The sequence below is a fragment of the Salvelinus sp. IW2-2015 genome, linkage group LG9 (assembly GCF_002910315.2).
Source record: "Salvelinus sp. IW2-2015 linkage group LG9, ASM291031v2, whole genome shotgun sequence".
Classification (NCBI taxonomy): Eukaryota; Metazoa; Chordata; class Actinopteri; order Salmoniformes; family Salmonidae; genus Salvelinus; species Salvelinus sp. IW2-2015.
The window spans coordinates 20,933,573-20,952,436 of NC_036849.1; the positions used below are offsets into that span (position 1 = coordinate 20,933,573).

General features: G+C 41.3%; 1 protein-coding gene across 3 annotated transcripts in view; it reads right to left on the minus strand.

The window, feature by feature from the left end:
- Positions 1-30: 30 nt before the first annotated feature.
- LOC111968800 (low density lipoprotein receptor adapter protein 1-B) overlaps positions 31-18,864 on the minus strand; it is a 79,339-nt gene continuing 60,505 nt past the window's right edge. Inside the window, exons 6-10 of one of the 3 annotated variants that reach the window (XM_023994674.2) lie at positions 11,530-11,625; positions 6,829-6,962; positions 6,243-6,277; positions 2,370-2,401; positions 31-1,458 (exon numbers count right to left, since the gene is read on the minus strand). In XM_023994674.2, the coding sequence (XP_023850442.1) occupies positions 1,412-1,458; positions 2,370-2,401; positions 6,243-6,277; positions 6,829-6,962; positions 11,530-11,625 (344 nt within the window). In that variant the 3' untranslated portion in view covers positions 31-1,411. Of the gene's footprint in view, positions 1,459-2,369; positions 2,402-6,242; positions 6,278-6,682; positions 6,963-11,529; positions 11,626-18,864 lie in introns of all 3 variants that reach the window. The other 2 variants (XR_011480426.1, XM_023994672.2) reach the window with 2 other exon arrangements.

Sequence of the window (18,864 nt, forward strand, 5' to 3'; positions counted from 1 at the left end):
TGTATATAAATAAAATACAATAGCCTCACACTGATGCATACATTTTATTGAATTCAGAGGTAACATAATACCAGAAATTATAAAAATGTATTTCAAACTGTATCAAAAATGTCAGCGATATTAACACGGAGACTTGAACTTAACTCAAACCCTCATATGATATCTTCAAAATTAAATCTCCAAACTGTCAAGTAAACTATCAAAATGAGCACAAACCAGATTAGACAATATTACGGTGGTACATGTAAGAGCTAGATGGTTATTATAATAACAATCAATGACATGAAAGTATGTGCTTTGTAGAGGGATGAGTGGAGAGTGCAAAAATAGATTTTGCAATAGAATAAAAATAKGTTTCTTTATACACACACACAACCCACATATTATGTATGCAAGTAACACAGGAGGCCGGTGAAACCTTAATTGGGGAGGACATGCTCATACTAATGGCTAGAAGGGAATAAATGGAATCGAAAACACATCAAACACACGGTTTCCATGTGTTTGATATCATTCCATTCACTCCATTCCAGCCATTATGCGCCATCCTCCCCTCAGCAGCCTCCTGTGGCAAGTACATTTTGTTAAAGCCCGTTTGCCCAATTATTAGAGCCATTGAGCTCAGAGGAGGTGATGGTCACCCTCACTTTATTCTTATATTTGGCATCATGGCTGAAGTTCACTCCAGCTGGTGGCTTTGACTACATCACCAGTAAGTTTCCCCTCTGAGTGAGTTACTCCTCCATCCACTTATATTAACAAAGGGAACATAACTGTGGCATTCARCCAGACTCAAACACTGACCATGGATGTGTTGACCTTAAATATACTCATTACTTTCTGCCTCTAACGCTTAAATGTGCCTTCACCAAATGCTCAACAAGTGATAAATTATAGCTCCGTTTGTATCAGATTATGTATACTGTATATACACACATACATACCAGTCAGTAGAGACAGAGGCACATTGAATAATGGGGTATTGAATGTAGCAAACACCAGATGACTGGATGTTTAAAACAATGGTTGAAAACAAATGGTTGTATTGCTTTGGTCTTAGTTCTGGAGGCTCTCGGCTCCAGTAGGTCCCTCCTGGTTGGTCAGTTAGACACGCTAACAGTCACATCCCTCAAGATGGCAACACTGAGTGGACTTTCAGATCGAATCATGTACAAACTCCACTAGGCCTGCTATTCTTTCACAGACATCCCACAGTCACTGCCTCTCTACTGCTTTCACCCACATACCTATCGCTTTCCTTCTCCATCTTTCGCTCTCCCCCTCGATGCCTTGCTTCCGCAGTGGCTCCACCCTTAGAACCCAAACATATAGTCTTTTTCGCCGTTGTCTGCATCCGTTTTGTCCCAGTTAGCTGGGGACAGGCACTCTTCAGTGTTGAAGTCCTGAGGGTTTACCCCAATGTCCAGGACCTGGGGGTTATTGCGAGACTCAGCGAGTCTGGAGGGGGGAGGAGACATTTCACTTATCACATTCATAAGGCAAAAGATACCAAATATCAGATGGGATGTGAAAACTCAATACATTGAAATTAACAGACATGTGGAAACTTTAACATTCAAAAGCATTTAAAATGACAAACGTGTGTATTGACATGATAGGAAAGATACTATACAAAAATGTGTCAAACTTGAGTAAGCAACTAAAAAGACAGTGTGTTGGTCTCGAGTTACACTATCCAGAACTAAACTGTAGAGGCATGTKTTTTTAAATGATCAAACAGTGAGGTATGGTTATCTAAGTACTTCACACAGCTACAACTCTCAGGCCTGACTCTCAACACCACTTCACTGCTACGACAGCAACACCACTTGGCTCACCATGTCATTACTCATTCAGTGATGTTGCAATAATGGCGAAATGGCTGTAGATGTGAAGCAGAATAACACACAAATCCAAGACCATGTGGGCATGGACAAAATGAGAATAAATGACAATCAACATGTTAGCGGAGAACCCTGCCGTTCATACACTGCACAGCCTTCCCAACCTCTGTGCACTTTGCTGGTGTAATGTTGGAACCTGTAGTCCAAATTTACATCAGACGGGTAACTTCTCTGTCTTGGTTTGAGCCATACGTTTGCTCAGCGTGGTCTCAACATAAGGGAAGTCAATAGGACAGGGTTCTGAGCCATGGTAATGGGATGCTCCTATAGGGACATATGCAACTACAGGCATTTGTAATGGCAGAATGCTACAGATCCACATCCATGCTCAGACAGATGGGCTGGGTACGGTGAGGATGGAGAGTGACAAAGGGGTCACAGTTGTGGTGTGGGTGGTGAATGGAGTGCGGGTGACTGGGGGAAGTGAGGGTGGGACACTGCACGTCCAATGGATGACGTCATTACCTGAGTATGATTCAAAGCTATCCAGACTGCGGCTGAGGGGTGCAAAGGAAATGTCAATAGTCAGACAACTGTTACTATTCCCCTATATTTTTATTATGATGAACACCAGAGCATTCCCAATGAACTTAAAAGCTGCATTAACTTCCTGCAGCCAGAAGATGGCACTGTAAATCCTTCTTGCGTTACAGCGATCTTAGTGAGGTCAGTGTCAGTGTTGAGAGTTCCGACTCCTGGGCACAAACTTCCTTCATATCGATGTTTAAAGGAATGTACAAGGAGAGAAAGTGTAGGTGCCCACACAGCTAAACTAAATCACTCACACAGAGAATGAAGGCAAGAAATGTCAARTCTGTCTCTTATTTTATAACTCACTAGTAAAAAACTAAATAACAGGGATGGAGGATTGTCACTAAAACTGTTCTTTGCTTCAGAAGAAGTCCTGAAGGAGGAAAACCATTCAGTCTAAAATGACATCCCTGGACTTCTAGAGTTCTGCTACACCATTATACCACCCACAGCAAGTTTGGAGGGACAAAAGCCCATCTGCCAATAAACTGCCTTTTACTGAGTTATTTCCTGAAACTCAGAGGAAAAGTCTGACCTCATTTCACCCCATTCCCAGAGGTAAAATAAAGGAAAGAACAAGCATTAGCAACAACAACATATCCCTGACTGTCAATATGCCGGAGTTTATAAACAACCCAGTCAAGAGAATAACTAAAGTCTCAGACAGAAGCTTATTTTCTGTCATCGCTGGTTTTGGTCTTTTTAGAAAATCTATACTCAAAGTGCTCTTAGGAGCTTGTTGAAAATCTCCAGTTGCCACTTCCAAGTCTCCTCAAGTAACTAAAAACGATCCATACTCCTATCATATATCGGCTACAGACATACAAGGAAAGCAAGTACTGACATCAGTTATGTTTGATCAGGCCAAGTGACAGTGAATCAGTTCAGCAGCACTCATATATGGAGATATAGTGACAGAACTTCCTCTCACTCTTCACCACAGCTCAACACCCACTACTTCAATAATAAGAGTGCAGCTCTGCAATCAGCTCTCTCTGATAGACTAAAGGCTTGAACCGGGGGACTCATTTATCAATGGTGCGTGCGTAACAAAAATACTCTACACCTTGCGTGTGCCAGTTTTCCTGCAAAGGTTGGTATTTATCCATTTTGAACATGGGAAAGTGTGTGTATCAAACTACAGCTCAGACCATGCATACACACAACTTCTAGTGGTTGATCAATTGTATTGCAAGCAAATAACGTAATAATAAAACAGATACCTTTGCCATTGGTAAGGAGATCACATAGTAGTTTACAGCATAATGTTTTTGACTTAAGGCCTAAATCATACTTGTATTTTCTGACATGACTAGTTTATTCCCGCTAGACAACATTTACATTTAAGTCATTTAGCTGACGCTCTTATCCAGAGCGACTTACAAATTGGAAAGTTCATACATATTCATCCTGGTCCCCCCGTGGGGAATGAACCCACAACCCTGGCGTTGCAAGCGCCATGCTCTCTACCAACTGAGTCACACGGGACCACAACAAATATTAGGCTACCATTTATCCATTAATAATTCAATAGCCAAGAAAGCTTGGAAGTATATAGACCAGTAGCCTATTTAAAATATTGATAGTACGGGTAGGCTACAGTATTGCTGTAAGATAGGAGTGTGACGTCATAGCCCATTTAATATTAGAGTCTATACCAAGGCAGGTGATAGAAACCCAATCATCTATTGATTACCAAAATATTGAACAACAATTCAACTTTTGCATAGTGTGTGGGCTGTAGCATTTACATTTAAATTGTTTGAATAGACAATCAATCTTGCAGAATGCGCTTGGCACTTGCTATAGTCGGCATGCATTTTTAGTTTGAAAAAGTCACTGCAAAATATTAAAACATTCTACACACACCTCTACAGAAATGTGATGAAATTTGCCTTTGCACTTTCTTTTAGAAACAGACATGTCCCAGTTCCAAAATGTCCAAATAATACAGCAAATGAGGGTGTTTTTGTTACTATAAAAGATTAACGGAAGGCGTTTTCCAGACAGGGTTGTATCGCTCGTTCACAAGCACACAAATATATGGCTCTGATTTATCAATGAAAACGTGTATATGTTGCGTGCAACAGTTCGATTAATCCCAATAATTTGTTGCGCACGCGAACACTAGAATCTCCACTTACGACAGAATTTAGTAAGAAATGTACACATGGTTGATAAATAAGGCCCCAGGTCCTCTGCCTACTAAATTTCCCTCAATTAAACCAATCTGTGGTCGGACTGCCCATCACTTCTCCACAGAGTCCCCTCGTTAATCACAGCAGCATAGATTAACGGCCTAGTGAGTAATTACTGTGTGTGCAGACAAATAATTATCTGATAACAGGACTAGAATGGTCTCAATGCTTGATTACCGCCCCTCTGAAGCACATTGTCCCTACCGCCAGACAAAGACTGATAAACAGAGGAGAGGCCACCGTCAGTTTCAAATGAAACAAAATGAAAAGAGCCCTGGGGGAAATGAAAGCACTGATAAGACTGGAATTAGACTATAACTTAGTGGCTACATAAAAKATTWAAATAAAAAAAACATCTTGGGAATTGTGATTCAGCATCCCTAAAGACCTCARCAGGACATGTCATTGAAACAAGATGGACTTCTTTGAGCTCTGCATGAGTTGGGTTAGTTTAAAATGAGCCCTTGAGCAGGGTTGGGCAGTAACTGATTACAAAAAATCTGTAATTGTAATCAGTTACGTTACCAGCCACAATATTGTAATCGGATTAKAGATACTTTTGAAAAACTAGATTACTTCTTYGATAACATTTACATTTAGAAATGATGTTTGTGACAAAATACATGATGACATCTTTCTGTTATCTCAATGAAATGAATCATTGAAAAAAGGTGCAAGTTTTAGTTTGTTCCACCTCAGAGAGTCTGACCACGTCAGGGACCACTATGATGACACACCAAATGCATTTGATAGATCCTTTTTGTGTTCTTCTAATGCCTCTTAAAAAGGAAAATTCCACCCCAAAACAATATTTTGGTAAATGTTTTGCATGTCAGCAATCAAGTTAAGATATATTACCTTCAAAATACAGAAATACAACCGGTATGATGCATTTTCAGTCATATGATGCAAAATGCATCATACTGGCTGTATTTCTGTATTTTGAAAGTAATATATCTTGATAACTTGATTGCTGACATGCAAAACATTTTGGGACTATATCAACAATAGACTAATGAAACAAATACRAAAAGATAATTTTGGGGTGGAATTTTCTTTTAAGGGGAAAGTACTCCAACTGTAACTAATCAGATTACATTACTGAGTTTGGGTAATCCAGAAGTTACGTTACTGATTACAATTTTGGACAGGTAACTAACGGATTACATTTAAAAAGTAACCTACCGAACCCTGCACTTGAGGAATTCCAGTCTGTACAAGAGCACAGAGAATACACTGAAGGACGTGTCCAGTTAACCTTGAACCTGCTAGTTGTATGACCGAAAACCAATGCTCTGTGTATTTATCCCGCAACCACTGCCATTGAAGCTTGCAGAATACAATCTATCCAAAGTCCTCACTTAAAAACCTATTGTTAAATCACTGCTTGTGGGGCCTGGCCAGTAGAAAGGCAGGCTGAGAAAGCAGAAGATTACTAAGTTGGGCGTTGAGGCCAGTAAACTAAACACAGACAGTTTCTTGGATATAAGTGTAGCGAGTGCCCAGCGGCGAGCCAGCAGGTGGGAATGGCAGTGTTTATAAGACAAGCCTTAAAATTGTGTGTGTGGTAATGCAGAGGGACTGGACAGGGCACAGTAAAATCACACACCTTGAGAAAGCTTCATCCAGACCATCCTCAAGCTCCTACCAGACAAAACACACATATAGACAAGTTCAGGGAAAGAAGACCATGTCAAAATAATTGAAATACTGTTTAAAAAACGACATTTGTTTCAGAAAGGTTAACAGTAGCTAAACTACAGGAAGTGATGGCATTATGACTATAAATGGAAMGTTTGGGTTCTGAGCAGCTAAAGGAAACACACACCTCTATCCAAATGTTCCCTGTAATAGAAGTATATGATTGCAGAGTAACAGCTCCACACCCTCCCCTGCTATGGGGACCATCTGATAAGTCTTGTTCTGTTCAATGCACCATTGTCCTGAGCTAAACTCAACCCATAATCATACTCTACTATAAAGACACTGCCTTTGAATCAAGTATGTATGCTAGGAGCTACTGTCAATACTGTATTATTTCAATCTTACCTTTACAGTATACTGGTAGCCATTCTATGTCCATTTGATGTAACCATACAGCTCTCCAAGCCTTCATTCTCTCATCCATAAAGCATTGCCCCTCTTATTAAGCATGTGTAGCTACAGTAGTTCTATTCTAGCCCCCATTCTCTTACCCATACAGTATTGTTGTTCTCTGTGGCGTGGTTGTGCGTCATGAATGGGTCTGGTTCGCTCTCCTTTGTCCCTGAGTGCAGCAGCGCCATGTTTGCCCCCTCTGCCAAGTCCAGAAGGTTCCCTGTGGCCACTTCTGTAACACAGAGAAAACAAACACACTACATTAATCTCAGAGGGAAGAACAGTACTTTCAATATCAACAACATTGCAGGACTTCTGTACAGACATCTATTACATATCTTATTGTCACATACTGGCACCAAAACCCCACGCACACTTATGAACATCATGTGCAAACATAACAGTAACATGAATCATGCAGACAAAGGCCATTATGGGAATCATTAGGACCAAAACTTCCTTATTACCCCTCAAAATGTGTGTCAACAACATGGAAGGTTTGGGGCGGCAGGTAGCCTAGTGGTTAGAGCGTTGGGCCAGTAACCGAAAGGCTGCTAACTCGAATCCCTGAGCTGACAAGGTAAAAATCTGTCGTTCTGCCTAGGCCGTCATTGTAAATAAGAATTAGAGGTCGACCGATTAATCGGAATGGCCGATTAATTAGGGCAGATTTCAAGTTTTCATAACAATCGGTAATCGGCATTTTTGAACACCGATCATGGCCGATTACATTGCACTCCACGAGGAGACTGCGTGGCAGGCTGATTACCTGTTATGCGAGTGCAGAAAGGAGCCAAGGTAAGGTGCTAGCCAGCATTAAACTTATCTTATAAAAAACAATCTTCACATACTCACTAGTTAACTACACACGGTTGATGATATTACTAGTTTATCTAGCTTGTCCTGCGTTGCATATAATCGATGCAGTGCCTGTTAATTTATCATTGAATCATAGCCTACTTCGCCAAACTGGTGATTTAACAAGCGCATTTGCGAAAAAAGCACTGTCGTTGCACCAATGTGTACCTAACCATAAACATCAACACCTTTCTTAAAATCAATACACAAGTATATATTTTTAAACCTGCCTATTTAGTTAATATTGCATACTAACATGAATTTCTTTTAACTAGGAAAATTGTGTCACTTCTCTTGCGTTCTGTGCAACAGAGTCAGGGTATATGCAGCAGTTTGGGCCGCCTGGCTCGTTGCGAACTGTGTGAAGACTATTTCTTCCTAACAAAGACAGCCAACTTCAATAAACGGGGGATGATTTAACAAAAGAGCATTTGCGAAAAAAGCATAATCGTTGCACGAATGTACCTAACCATAAACATCAATGCCTTTCTTAAAATCAATACACAGAAGTATATATTTTTAAACCTGCATATTTAGTTAAAAGAAATTCATGTTAGCAGGCAATATTAAACCAAGGAAATTGTGTAACTTGTCTTGCGTTCATTGCACGCAGAGTCAGGGTATATGCAACAGTTTGGGCCGCCTGGCTTGTTGCAAACTAATTTGCCAGAATTTTATGTTATATGACATAACATTGAAGGTTGTGCAATGTAACAGGAATATTTAGACTTATGGATGCCACCCGTTAGATAAATACGGAACGGTTCCGTATTTCACTGAAAGAATAAACGTTTTATTTTCTAAATTATAGTTTCCGGATTTTGACCATATTAATGACCTAAGGCTCGTATTTCTGTATGTTATTATGTTATAATTAAGTCTATGATTTGATATTTGATAGAGCAGTCTGACTGAGCGGGGTGGTAGGCAGTAGCAGGCTCGTAAACATTCATTCAAACAGCACTTTCGTGTGCTGTTTATGACTTCAAGCCTATCAACTCCCGAGATTAGGCTGGTGTAACCGATGTGAAATGGCTAGCTAGTTAGCGCGGTGCGCTCTAATAGCGCTTCAAACTTCACTTGCTCTGAGACTTGGAGTAGTTGTTCCCCTTGCTCTGCAAGGGCCGCGGCTTTTGTGTAGGCGATGGGTAACGATGCTTCGAGGGTGGCTGTTGTCGTTGTGTTCTGGTTCGAGCCCAGGTAGGGGCGAGGAGAGGGACGGAAGCTATACTGTTACACTGGCAATAATAAAGTGCCTATAAGAACATCCAATAGTCAAAGGTATATGAAATACAAATGGTATAGAGAGAAATATTCCTATAATTCCTATAATAACTACAACCTAAACTTCTTACCTGGGAATATTGAAGACTCATGTTAAAAGGAAACCCAGCTTTCATATGTTCTCATGTTCTGAGCAAGGAACTTCAACGTTAGCTTTTTTACATGGCACATATTGCACTTTTACTTTCTTCTCCAACACTTTGGTTTTTGCATTATTTAAACCAAATTGAACATGTTTCATTATTTATTTGAGGATAAATTGATTTGATTGATGTATTATATTAAGTTAAAATAAAATGTTCATTCAGTATTGTTGTAATTGTCATTATTACAAATAAATGTTTTTAAAAAAATCAATATATTTTTAAATACATTTTTTTACATTTTAAATTACATTTTGAAAATCTTTTATTTATTTTTTTACATTTATTTTTTATTTTTAAATCGGCCGATTAATCGGTATCGGCTTTTTTTGGTCCTCCAATAATCGGTATCGGCTTGAAAAATCATAATCGGTCGACCTGCTAATAAGAATTTGGTTTCTCACTGACTTGCCTAGTTAAATAAAGGTTAAATAAAAAAATAATTAAAAAAGAATAACATGCCCATCTGTTGTTTGTCACTTATTGATAACGTGGGCATGGAATAATCCCCCGACACACACCTCACCATGATGACTGTGCTGTAATGGGATCGTCTCCAATGGCTGCTGTGGACGCAGCTGTTTTATAGGGTTGGGAATCGTGTGTGTGTTGTGTGTGTGTGTGTTGTGTGTGTGTGTGTGTGTGTGTGTGTGTGTGTGTGTGTGTGTGTTGTGTGTGTGTGTCGTGTGTGTGTGTGTCTGTGTGTCTGTGTGTGTGTGTGTGTCTGTGTGTGTGTGTGGTGTGTCCTGTTGTGTGTGTGTGTGTGTGTGTGCCATGTGTGCTTATTGATTCCCTGGTCAGACAGACGGGTGTCAGTCCCCTGAGAAGAGAAGGTCAAATCTCAGTAGGTTCTCTAAATCTGTCTCAAAGTTGTACTTGGGTTTATTAATAACCTCATATACTTCCTCCTCTTTTCTCTGCATAACAGGAGGCCCCCAAAAGAGGAAGGCTCATAAATGATCAAATCAGCCATTGCAGCAGTTCCCCTCCACTGGTTCCCTCCATCAACACGACCTCTGACATTAACTGCATCTTCCCTATCACTAAGAAAGCCATTATTAGCAGGTGATTATTCATTGTATCGGTCTGTCTGGGATGGTGAAGGATGCAGGGGGGCACCGCCCCCTTGTTCATCACCACATTGGGTCTGGGGCTGTGTGCGGAGGGCTTAGGTTGAGAGTGAGATGGGTGTGGGGGCTTGGAATGGGTCTGGGCACCGTCTGGCAGTCTGGCCCCAGGGAGTGAGTGGCAGATTGAGTCAGGAATATAATTTTACAGGCCTCTCAGGAACTACATCTCCAAGTAGAGGACACAGGAACTACATCTCCAAGTAGAGGACACAGAAGCATGTGCCCACACCCGCGCACACACACCAGCAAGCAGAAAACTGGCAGAGGGAAGATGTGAGGTGGGTATCATGTCTCCTGAATAAAGCTGAATAGTCTCCAGCAACACTCCTTCCTGAGGCTCCCAGGAGGTGAATACTTACTGTAAGCACTTTGCGTCTCGGTCAATACCACTTCCTTATGGGTCTAACCCACACATCCCTCTATGGGACTATGAATCATAGCTCAAGGACAGCCAAAAGATAAAAGGGACAGGGCTGCAATCCCCTTACACCAAGCCTCTCTGTTACAAAAATACAATTTCTAGGTCAAGGGTTTTGCTCTCCTCTCTAGAGATGATCTATAAACCACTGAACCCAAACGGGCCTAATCCTATTGTAATCGTGAGCTGATCCAGTCCCATCCCATGTTAACAGTATCAGATGAGATTTAGAGGGATCCCACTCTGGCAGGCTGGGGTCCACCTGGCCAGACTAGGGGGACGCATGGCCAAAGCTGATGTTTTAAGTCTGCTCTCTCTGCATCACACAGTGACTGAACCCTGTGATCCCCTCACAGAGGAGGAGAGGGGAGAAGAGGGAGAACATGGTGTGCCAGAGGTACTGTAGAGTGAAGGGTGAGCGTCATCCTCTCTCAGGCTCTGGATCAGGAATGCAGCACTTCAGGGCCTAAAACTGCACAGGCCTCACCAACAGTATTTGAGGAAACGGACACAGGGACTAGAATCTCTCTGCTTACAGAATTCTACAGAAGAGGAAGCTAATAGCCACAAAGAATGTAGATCCCTCACGCTTTTCAAACAAACAGTGTTTCCTGCTGTTGGACTTCTCAAGTGTCCATGGCAGAAGTCACTGTTCTCCTTACCATTCCACAGTGCAAATATATATTTGAAAAACAAATAGCTCAAATAAGAGAGACAAGATCCTGAGAAAKACAGATCACCTTTACTTCCTACTGAAGTATTGATCATGTCTACGTGAGTATCTTCAGGAGAATAAAGACTGTAACCAGCGTGAGGCAAGGATGGTGGATAGAGATGTAGACGGAGGAGACTTAACAAGCACCAGATTGACATAGTCACCTGCCCTGGGCTATATGAATAGTCTACCCATTAAATATCATCCCATTCCTGAGGCCCTCAGGCTGAAACTTCAGGCTGGTGACTCACCTCCTCCCTTCTGACTGCCCAGTCTGGACAAGCTCTCTGACTGGCTACTACTTGCTCCTTCCACATCTGACCCAGACTTCACGTGTTTCTCCTTCTCTGTGGGAGAGAGAGAGAGGGGGGGGGGGGGAAGAGAGACCGTCAGCGAAATACAGGAGAATATTTACATCTAGCTGATCATGTGTGTGATGTCTGTAAATCATAGTTGATCATTCTCAGCAGATATCGGGCACTTGACCAAACATATTTAGACAAGATGCCACAAAGACCACAAGCTCTGTAGTAGCTACACTTACACATGTCAGTCAGTAACCACTGGTTAGGAGTTTTAAATAGGGCAGAACCAAACACTGGTCATGTCTGTAGCTTGAGAACCCAGTCAGTCAGGCAGGCAGTTCCTCCTTTGCCTTAATAAGGAGCATCTGGGTCACATGGATAAGGCCTGTCTCCTCTCCTAACATTCTCACCTGCTGGGAGCAGGGCTTATGTTGAGCACAGACCCAAAGAGCTTTCCTGGGATTTCCTGGATAATCTGCATGCTTTTCTCTGAATTTCAGTCTCAGTCTACACATTATGGTTTATATACCAAGAGAAGCATCTCTACAGGAAGTATAGTCCTATAAAATGTACACACAAACATACACATGTATAGACACAGTGCATTTGGAAAGTATTCAGACCCCTTGAATTTTTCCAAATTTTGATACATTACAGCCTCATTCTAAAATTGATTAAATTTTTGTTTTTCTCATTAATCTACACACAATATCCCATAACAACAAAGCAAAAACAGGTTTTTAGAAATGTTTGCAAATGTATTAAAAGTTAAAAACTGAAATATAGTGCCTTGCAAACATATTCACCCCCCTTGGTGTTTTTCCTATTTTGTTGCATTACAACCTGTAATTAAAATTTATTTTTATTTGGATTTCATGTAATGGACATACACAAAATTGTCCAAATTGGTAAAGTGAAATGGAAAAAAATAACTTGTTTCAAAAATAAAATAAAAAATAAAAATAAAAAGTGGTGCGTGCATATGTATTCACCCCCTTTGCTATGAAGCCCCTAAATAAGATCTGGTGCAACCAATTACTTTCAGAAGTCACATAATTAGTTAAATAAAGTCCACCTGTGTGCAATCTAAGTGTCACATGATCTCAGTATATATACACACCTGTTCTGAAAGGCAGTAGAGTCTGCAACACCACTTAGCAAGGGGCACCACCAAGCAAGTGGCACCATGAAGACCAAGGAGTTCTCCAAACAGTTCAAGGACAAGTACAGATTAGGGTCGGGTTATAAAAAAAAATCTGAAACTTTGAACATTCCACGGAGCACCATTAAATCCATTATTAAAAAATGGAAAGAATATGGCACCACAACAAACCTGCCAAGAGAGGGCCGCCCACCAAAACTCACGGACCAGGCAAGGAGGGAATTAACCAGAGAGGCAACTAAGAGACCAAAGATAACCCTGAAGGAGCTGCAACGCTCCACAGCGGAGATTGGAGTATCTGTCCATAGGACCACTTTAAGCCGTACACTCCACAGAGCTGGGATTTATGGAAGAGTAGCCAGAAAAAAAGCCATTGCTTAAAAGAAAAAAAATAAGCAAACACGTTTGGTGTTTGCCAAAAGGCATGTGGGAGATCTCCCAAACATATGGAAGAGGGTACTCTGGTCAGATGAGACTAAAATTGAGCTTTTTGGCCATCAAGGAAAATGCTGTCTGGTGCAAACCCAACACCTCCATCACCCCGAGAACATCATCCCCACAGTGAAGCATGGTGGTGGCAGCATCATGCTGTGGGGATGTTTTTCCATCGGCAGGGACTGGGAAACTGGTCAGAATTGAGGGAATGATGGATGGCGCTAAATACAGGGAAATTCTTGAGGGAAACCTGTTTCAGTCTTCCAGAGATTTGAGACTGGGATGGAGGTTCACCTTCCAGCAGGACAATGACCCTAAGCATACTGCTAAAGCAACACTCAAGTGGTTTAAGGGTAAACATTTAAATGTCTTGGAATGGCCTAGTCAAAGCCCAGACCTCAATCCAACTGAGAATCTGTGGTATGACTTAACGATTGCTGTACACCAGCAGGAACCCATCCAACTTGAAGGAGCTGGAGCAGTTTTGCCTTGAAGAATGGGCAAAAATCCCAGCGGATAGATGTGCCAAGCTTATAGAGACATATCCCAAGAGACTTGCAGCTGTAATTGCTGCAAAAGGTGGCTCTACAAAGTATTGACTTTGGGGTGGGGGGTGAATAGTTATGCACGCTCAAGTTGTTTTTTGTCTCATTTCTTTCACAATAAAAAATATTTTGCATCTTCAAAGTGGTAGGCATGTTAAGTAAATCAAATGATACAAACCCCCCAAAAATAGATTTGAATTCCGGGTTGTAAGGCAACAAAATAGGAAAAATGCCAAGGAGCATGAATACTTTTGCAAGGCACTGTATCACATTTACATAAGTATTTCAGACCATTTACAGCGATTACAAGTCTTCTTGGATATGACACTACAAGCTTGGCACACCTGTATTTGGTGAGTTTCTCCCATTCTACTCTGCAGATCCTCTCAAGCTCTGTCAGGTTGGATGGGGAGCATCGCTGCACAGCTATTTTCAAGTCTCTCCAGAGATGTTAGATGGGTTCAAGTCTGGGCTCCTACTGGGCCACTCAAGGACATTCAGAGACTTGTCTCGAAGCCACTCCTGGATTGTCTTGGCTGTGTGCTCAGGCTCATTGTCCTGTTGGAAGGTGACCCTTCACCCCAGTCTGAGATCCTGAGCACTCTGGAGCATGTTTTCATCAAGGATCTCTCTGTACTTTGCTCCGTTCATCTTTCCCTTGATCCTGATTAGTCTCCCAGTCCCTGCCGCTGAAAAACATCCCCACAGCATGATGCTGCCATCACCATGCTTCACTGTAGGGATGGTGCTAGGTTTCCTCCAGACATGACGCTTGGCATTCAGGCCAAAAAGTTCAATCTTGGTTTCATCAGACRAGAGAGTCCTGATTGGTAGAGTGCTGCAGAGATGGTTGTCCTTCTGGAAGGTTCTCCCAGAGTATGGTACTTCTGTTTTTTATTTGTAATAAAATGTGCAAAATTGTCTAAATCCTATTTTCGCTTTGTCATTATGGTGTATTGTGTGTAGATTGATGAGGGGGAAAAATTAAATTAATTAATCTAATCCATTTTAGAATAAGGCTGTAACATAACAAATGTGTAAAAAGGGAAGGGGTCTGAATACTTTCTGAACGCACCGAACATATCCACTATGGGTATGCATTGCATGCATGTCTCCATTCCCCCATTCCCACAAACACATACTTGTGATGCACTCGAGCAAACGAAAACACAGTATCTGAGCAGGCTTGGTCATTCTTAAAAGGCCTGGCTGCTGACCTACTGTACCTAATGCTTCCATTACCGTCAATGGAGATTAAAAGCACATCTCAGCCTGTCCCTCAAGGGCATTGGTTACATTAAAGCCTTTTTAGGATTCCTTAGCCATCGTCCAGCTGAAGCATAAAAAAAAACATAGCCCCCCTCCTGTGAGTCCCATTCTCCAGGAGAGCCAGGTGGCTGAGTGGTGACTGGGTTCTAAACCATTCCCTGGGCGACTGCACCCTTATTTCCACTGAACTGGATAGACCCCAGATAGGGTGTGAGAGAGTGTCATCAAGCATTGAAACAATTCCAAATAATATTGAGAGGCAAAATCAAAGCTATGTGTTTACTGTAAAGTACACTTCAAATCACTATTTCTCATGCAGAGAGATGAGAGCTTATAAAGATTTGGGTCAGGGATGCGGTTTACACAAATATGGTGGGGTGGGGGTGCAATGATGTACAGCAAAGAGACAACCACCCTGATGTTCCTACCCACAATCCTCTAGGGCCATGTAACTCACGGAGCAGTCTCAAAGCTTTTTAGTTCTCTCTCCGTCTGCCACAAGAGAACACAACTACTTCCTTTGATATCTCCCCAAAGCCCCACTCCTTTCTACTCCTCTCCCTCATCAGCCACATGGTGTAGAACAAGACAAGACGCAGCCCAGCACATCAGAGGGGTTAGCACTCCTGATGGCTTGGAGTCTGAGCAAACTCTGACGAGGTACAAGGGGGGAGAGATTGAGAGGACGAGGAGAGAGCGCAAGGGGAGAAAAGTCTGCACTCCTAATTTGCAGCTTTAATATTCATTTTTGAAATGCAGAGTGGAACACAGAAGTGGGGAAACTAAACAGCCCTCTGCTGCCTTGATCTCTGAAAAATAATGAAATAAAATGGAAATGCATCCAAATTAAAACACTATCAAAAGGCTCTGTGGTAAACACAACCTTCTCCTGTCCAAAACCACTAAAAAGGGGGGAGTAAATTAAAGGCTAGGGGGTGTAAAGGGATGAATAAATAACCTCTCCTTCACTCTCTCAGTGAGACAGGATCAACTGCACAGGCACCCAGCTGTCACAGACAGGACTGAACTGCCATTGTCACATACTCCCCCTCCTCCCTCATCTCGGACAGTGAAACAGAATGAGGGGTTTAGACAAGAAAAACAGGAACTTCACAAGGATCTAGGTAGATGTTTGAGCGGGATGGAGTTCTACATCCGCTCCCACTAAAACCTGCAGCTTTTCATACCACACCTGCCCGCTCCCGCTGGTTTTCAGTTTTTAGGATAGATGTACTTTGAAGAGAGCAGAGTTGGAGAGAGAGCGGACGCTTGCACTTTCTCTTGAACTGAGTTTTGCAAATGCGTAGCCTACCTTTTAGGAGTGGGAAAATTTGTAGGCAAAGACAATTAAATGGGTAATAAATATTTATTGAAAAGGAAAAAGGTGCAACGCTCACTCATCATGGTCTGCAAGTTGCAATCTTTTGATCGCACCTCAACTCACGTTGGTTGAGTGCCCTCTACTTCTCTGCATTATCAATATTTATTTTACAGACACTGTAGTAAACTACAGCCTAATCGTATTTAAGTTAATTTCCTTGGAAAGATAACTGCCACATGATTGTCAGTCCATGCATAGGTAGCCTACTCTATTTCATTGAGACCACACATATAGCCTAATGTAGGATGCACTTGATCTRGCATGCCAAACTACTGTAGGAGAGGTAGGCTACTGAAATTGAAGAAGCAAATTCTGAGTGTGTGAATAATGCGTCAAAGGCTACTAACGCATACAAAGCATTAAGACGACCGTTTCCAAATAATATGCGGGACAAAAATAACATTTCATCCCAAAGTTGTCTGACCACCTGAAGAATGAAAGTGGCAGAGCGCGCCCGCAATGATCTCTGTCGGGACCCGCAGGTCTATGCAGCCCTCTAGATCCAGTTGCCAGACTAGATGCACAGTCACAAAATACATTTGGAAACATCTAGAAACAAAAGATAACTGTATGCTTGTTGCAACTGAATCTTGATAAGATTTGACATTTTATATCAAACAAAAAGAATGGACCTCTGATTCTAAGGCACTATGTTCAGAAGACAACATAGTAAGACAGGYCGTGCTATATGGAGGTGTGAATAGGGCTGTGGCGGTCAAGAAATTGTCAGCTGGTGATTGTCAAGCAAATATCTGCCAGTCTCACGGTAATTGACCGTTAATTAACATAAATACATTTAGCATCGCCTGGCTTCCACGCATAGCCTACAAGCCACTGATGCAGACCTTTGGAACATCTACATTTTAAAAATAAATCCATAGCCTACACCATCACAATATATTCATTATGTATTTTAGACGGGTCTAAAGAAACAAGATATGAAGAAAATGTAGTCTATTTCAGAAGAACAGAATAGCATACTCTGTGTCCTTATGTTAGGCCCTGATCTGGCTATGCCATATGGCTGCGGGCTACACTAGTTTAGAGGTCGACCGACTATGATTTTCAACGTCGATACCATACAGATTATTGGAGGACCAAAAAAAGCCGATACCGATTAATCGGCCAATTTTTATATATATATTTGTAATAATGACAATTACAACAATACTGAATGAACACTTATTTTAACTTAATATAATACATCAATAAAATCAATTTAGTCTCAAATAAATAATGAAACCTGTTCAATTTGGTTTAAATAATGCAAAAACAAAAGTGTTGGAGAAGAAAGTAAAAGTGCAATATGTGCCATGTAAAAAAGCTAACGTTTAAGTTCCTTGCTCAGAACATGAGAACATATGAAAGCTGGTGGTTCCTTTTAACATGAGTCTTCAATATTCCCAGGTAAGAAGTTTTAGGTTGAGGTCATTATAGGAGTTATAGGACTATTTCTCTCTATACCATTTYTATTTCATATACCTTTGACTATTGGATTTTCTAGTAGGTACTTTAGTATTGCCAGGCTAATCTCGGGAGTTGATAGGCTTGAAGTCATAAACAGCGCAATGCTTGAAGCACAGCGAAGAGCTGCTGGCAAATGCACAAAAGTGCTGTTTGAATGAATGCTTACGAGCCTGCTGCTGCTGCCTACCACCGCTCAGTCAGACTGCTCTATCAAATCATAGACTTAATTATAATAACACACAGAAATACGAGCCATAGGTCATTAATATGGTCAAATCCGGAAACTATCATTTCGAAAACAAAACATTTATTCTTTCAGTGAAATATGGAACCGTTCCGTATTTTATCTAACGGGTGGCATCCATAAGTCTAAATATTGCTGTTACATTGCACAACCTTCAATGTTATGTCATAATTATGTAAAATTCTGGCAAATTAATTACGGTCTTTGTTAGGAAGAAATGGTCTTCACACATTTCGCTACGAGCCAGGCGGCCCAAACTGCTGCATATACCCTGACTCTGCTTGCACAGAACGCAAGAAAAGTGACAATTTCCCTAGTTAAAATAAATTCATGTTAGCAGGCAATATTAACTAAATATGCAGGTTTAAAAATATATACTTGTGTATTGATTTTTAAGAAAGGCATTGATGTTTATGGTTAGGTACACATTGGTGCAACGACAGTGCTTTTTTTGTGAATGCGCTTGTTAAATCACCCGTTTGGCGAAGTAGGCTGTGATTCAATGACAAATGAACAGGCACCGSATCGATTATATGCAACGCAGGACAAGCTAGATAAACTAGTAATATCATCAACCGTGTGTAGTTAACTAGTGATTATGTGAAGATTGATTGTTTTTTATAAGATAAGTTTAATGCTGGCTAGCACCTTACCGTGGCTCCTTGCTGCACTCGCATAACAGGTAGTCAGCCTGCCACGCAGTCTCCTCGTGGAGTGCAATGTAATCGGCCATAATCGGTGTCCAAAAATGCTGTTATGAAAACGGCCCTAATTAAAT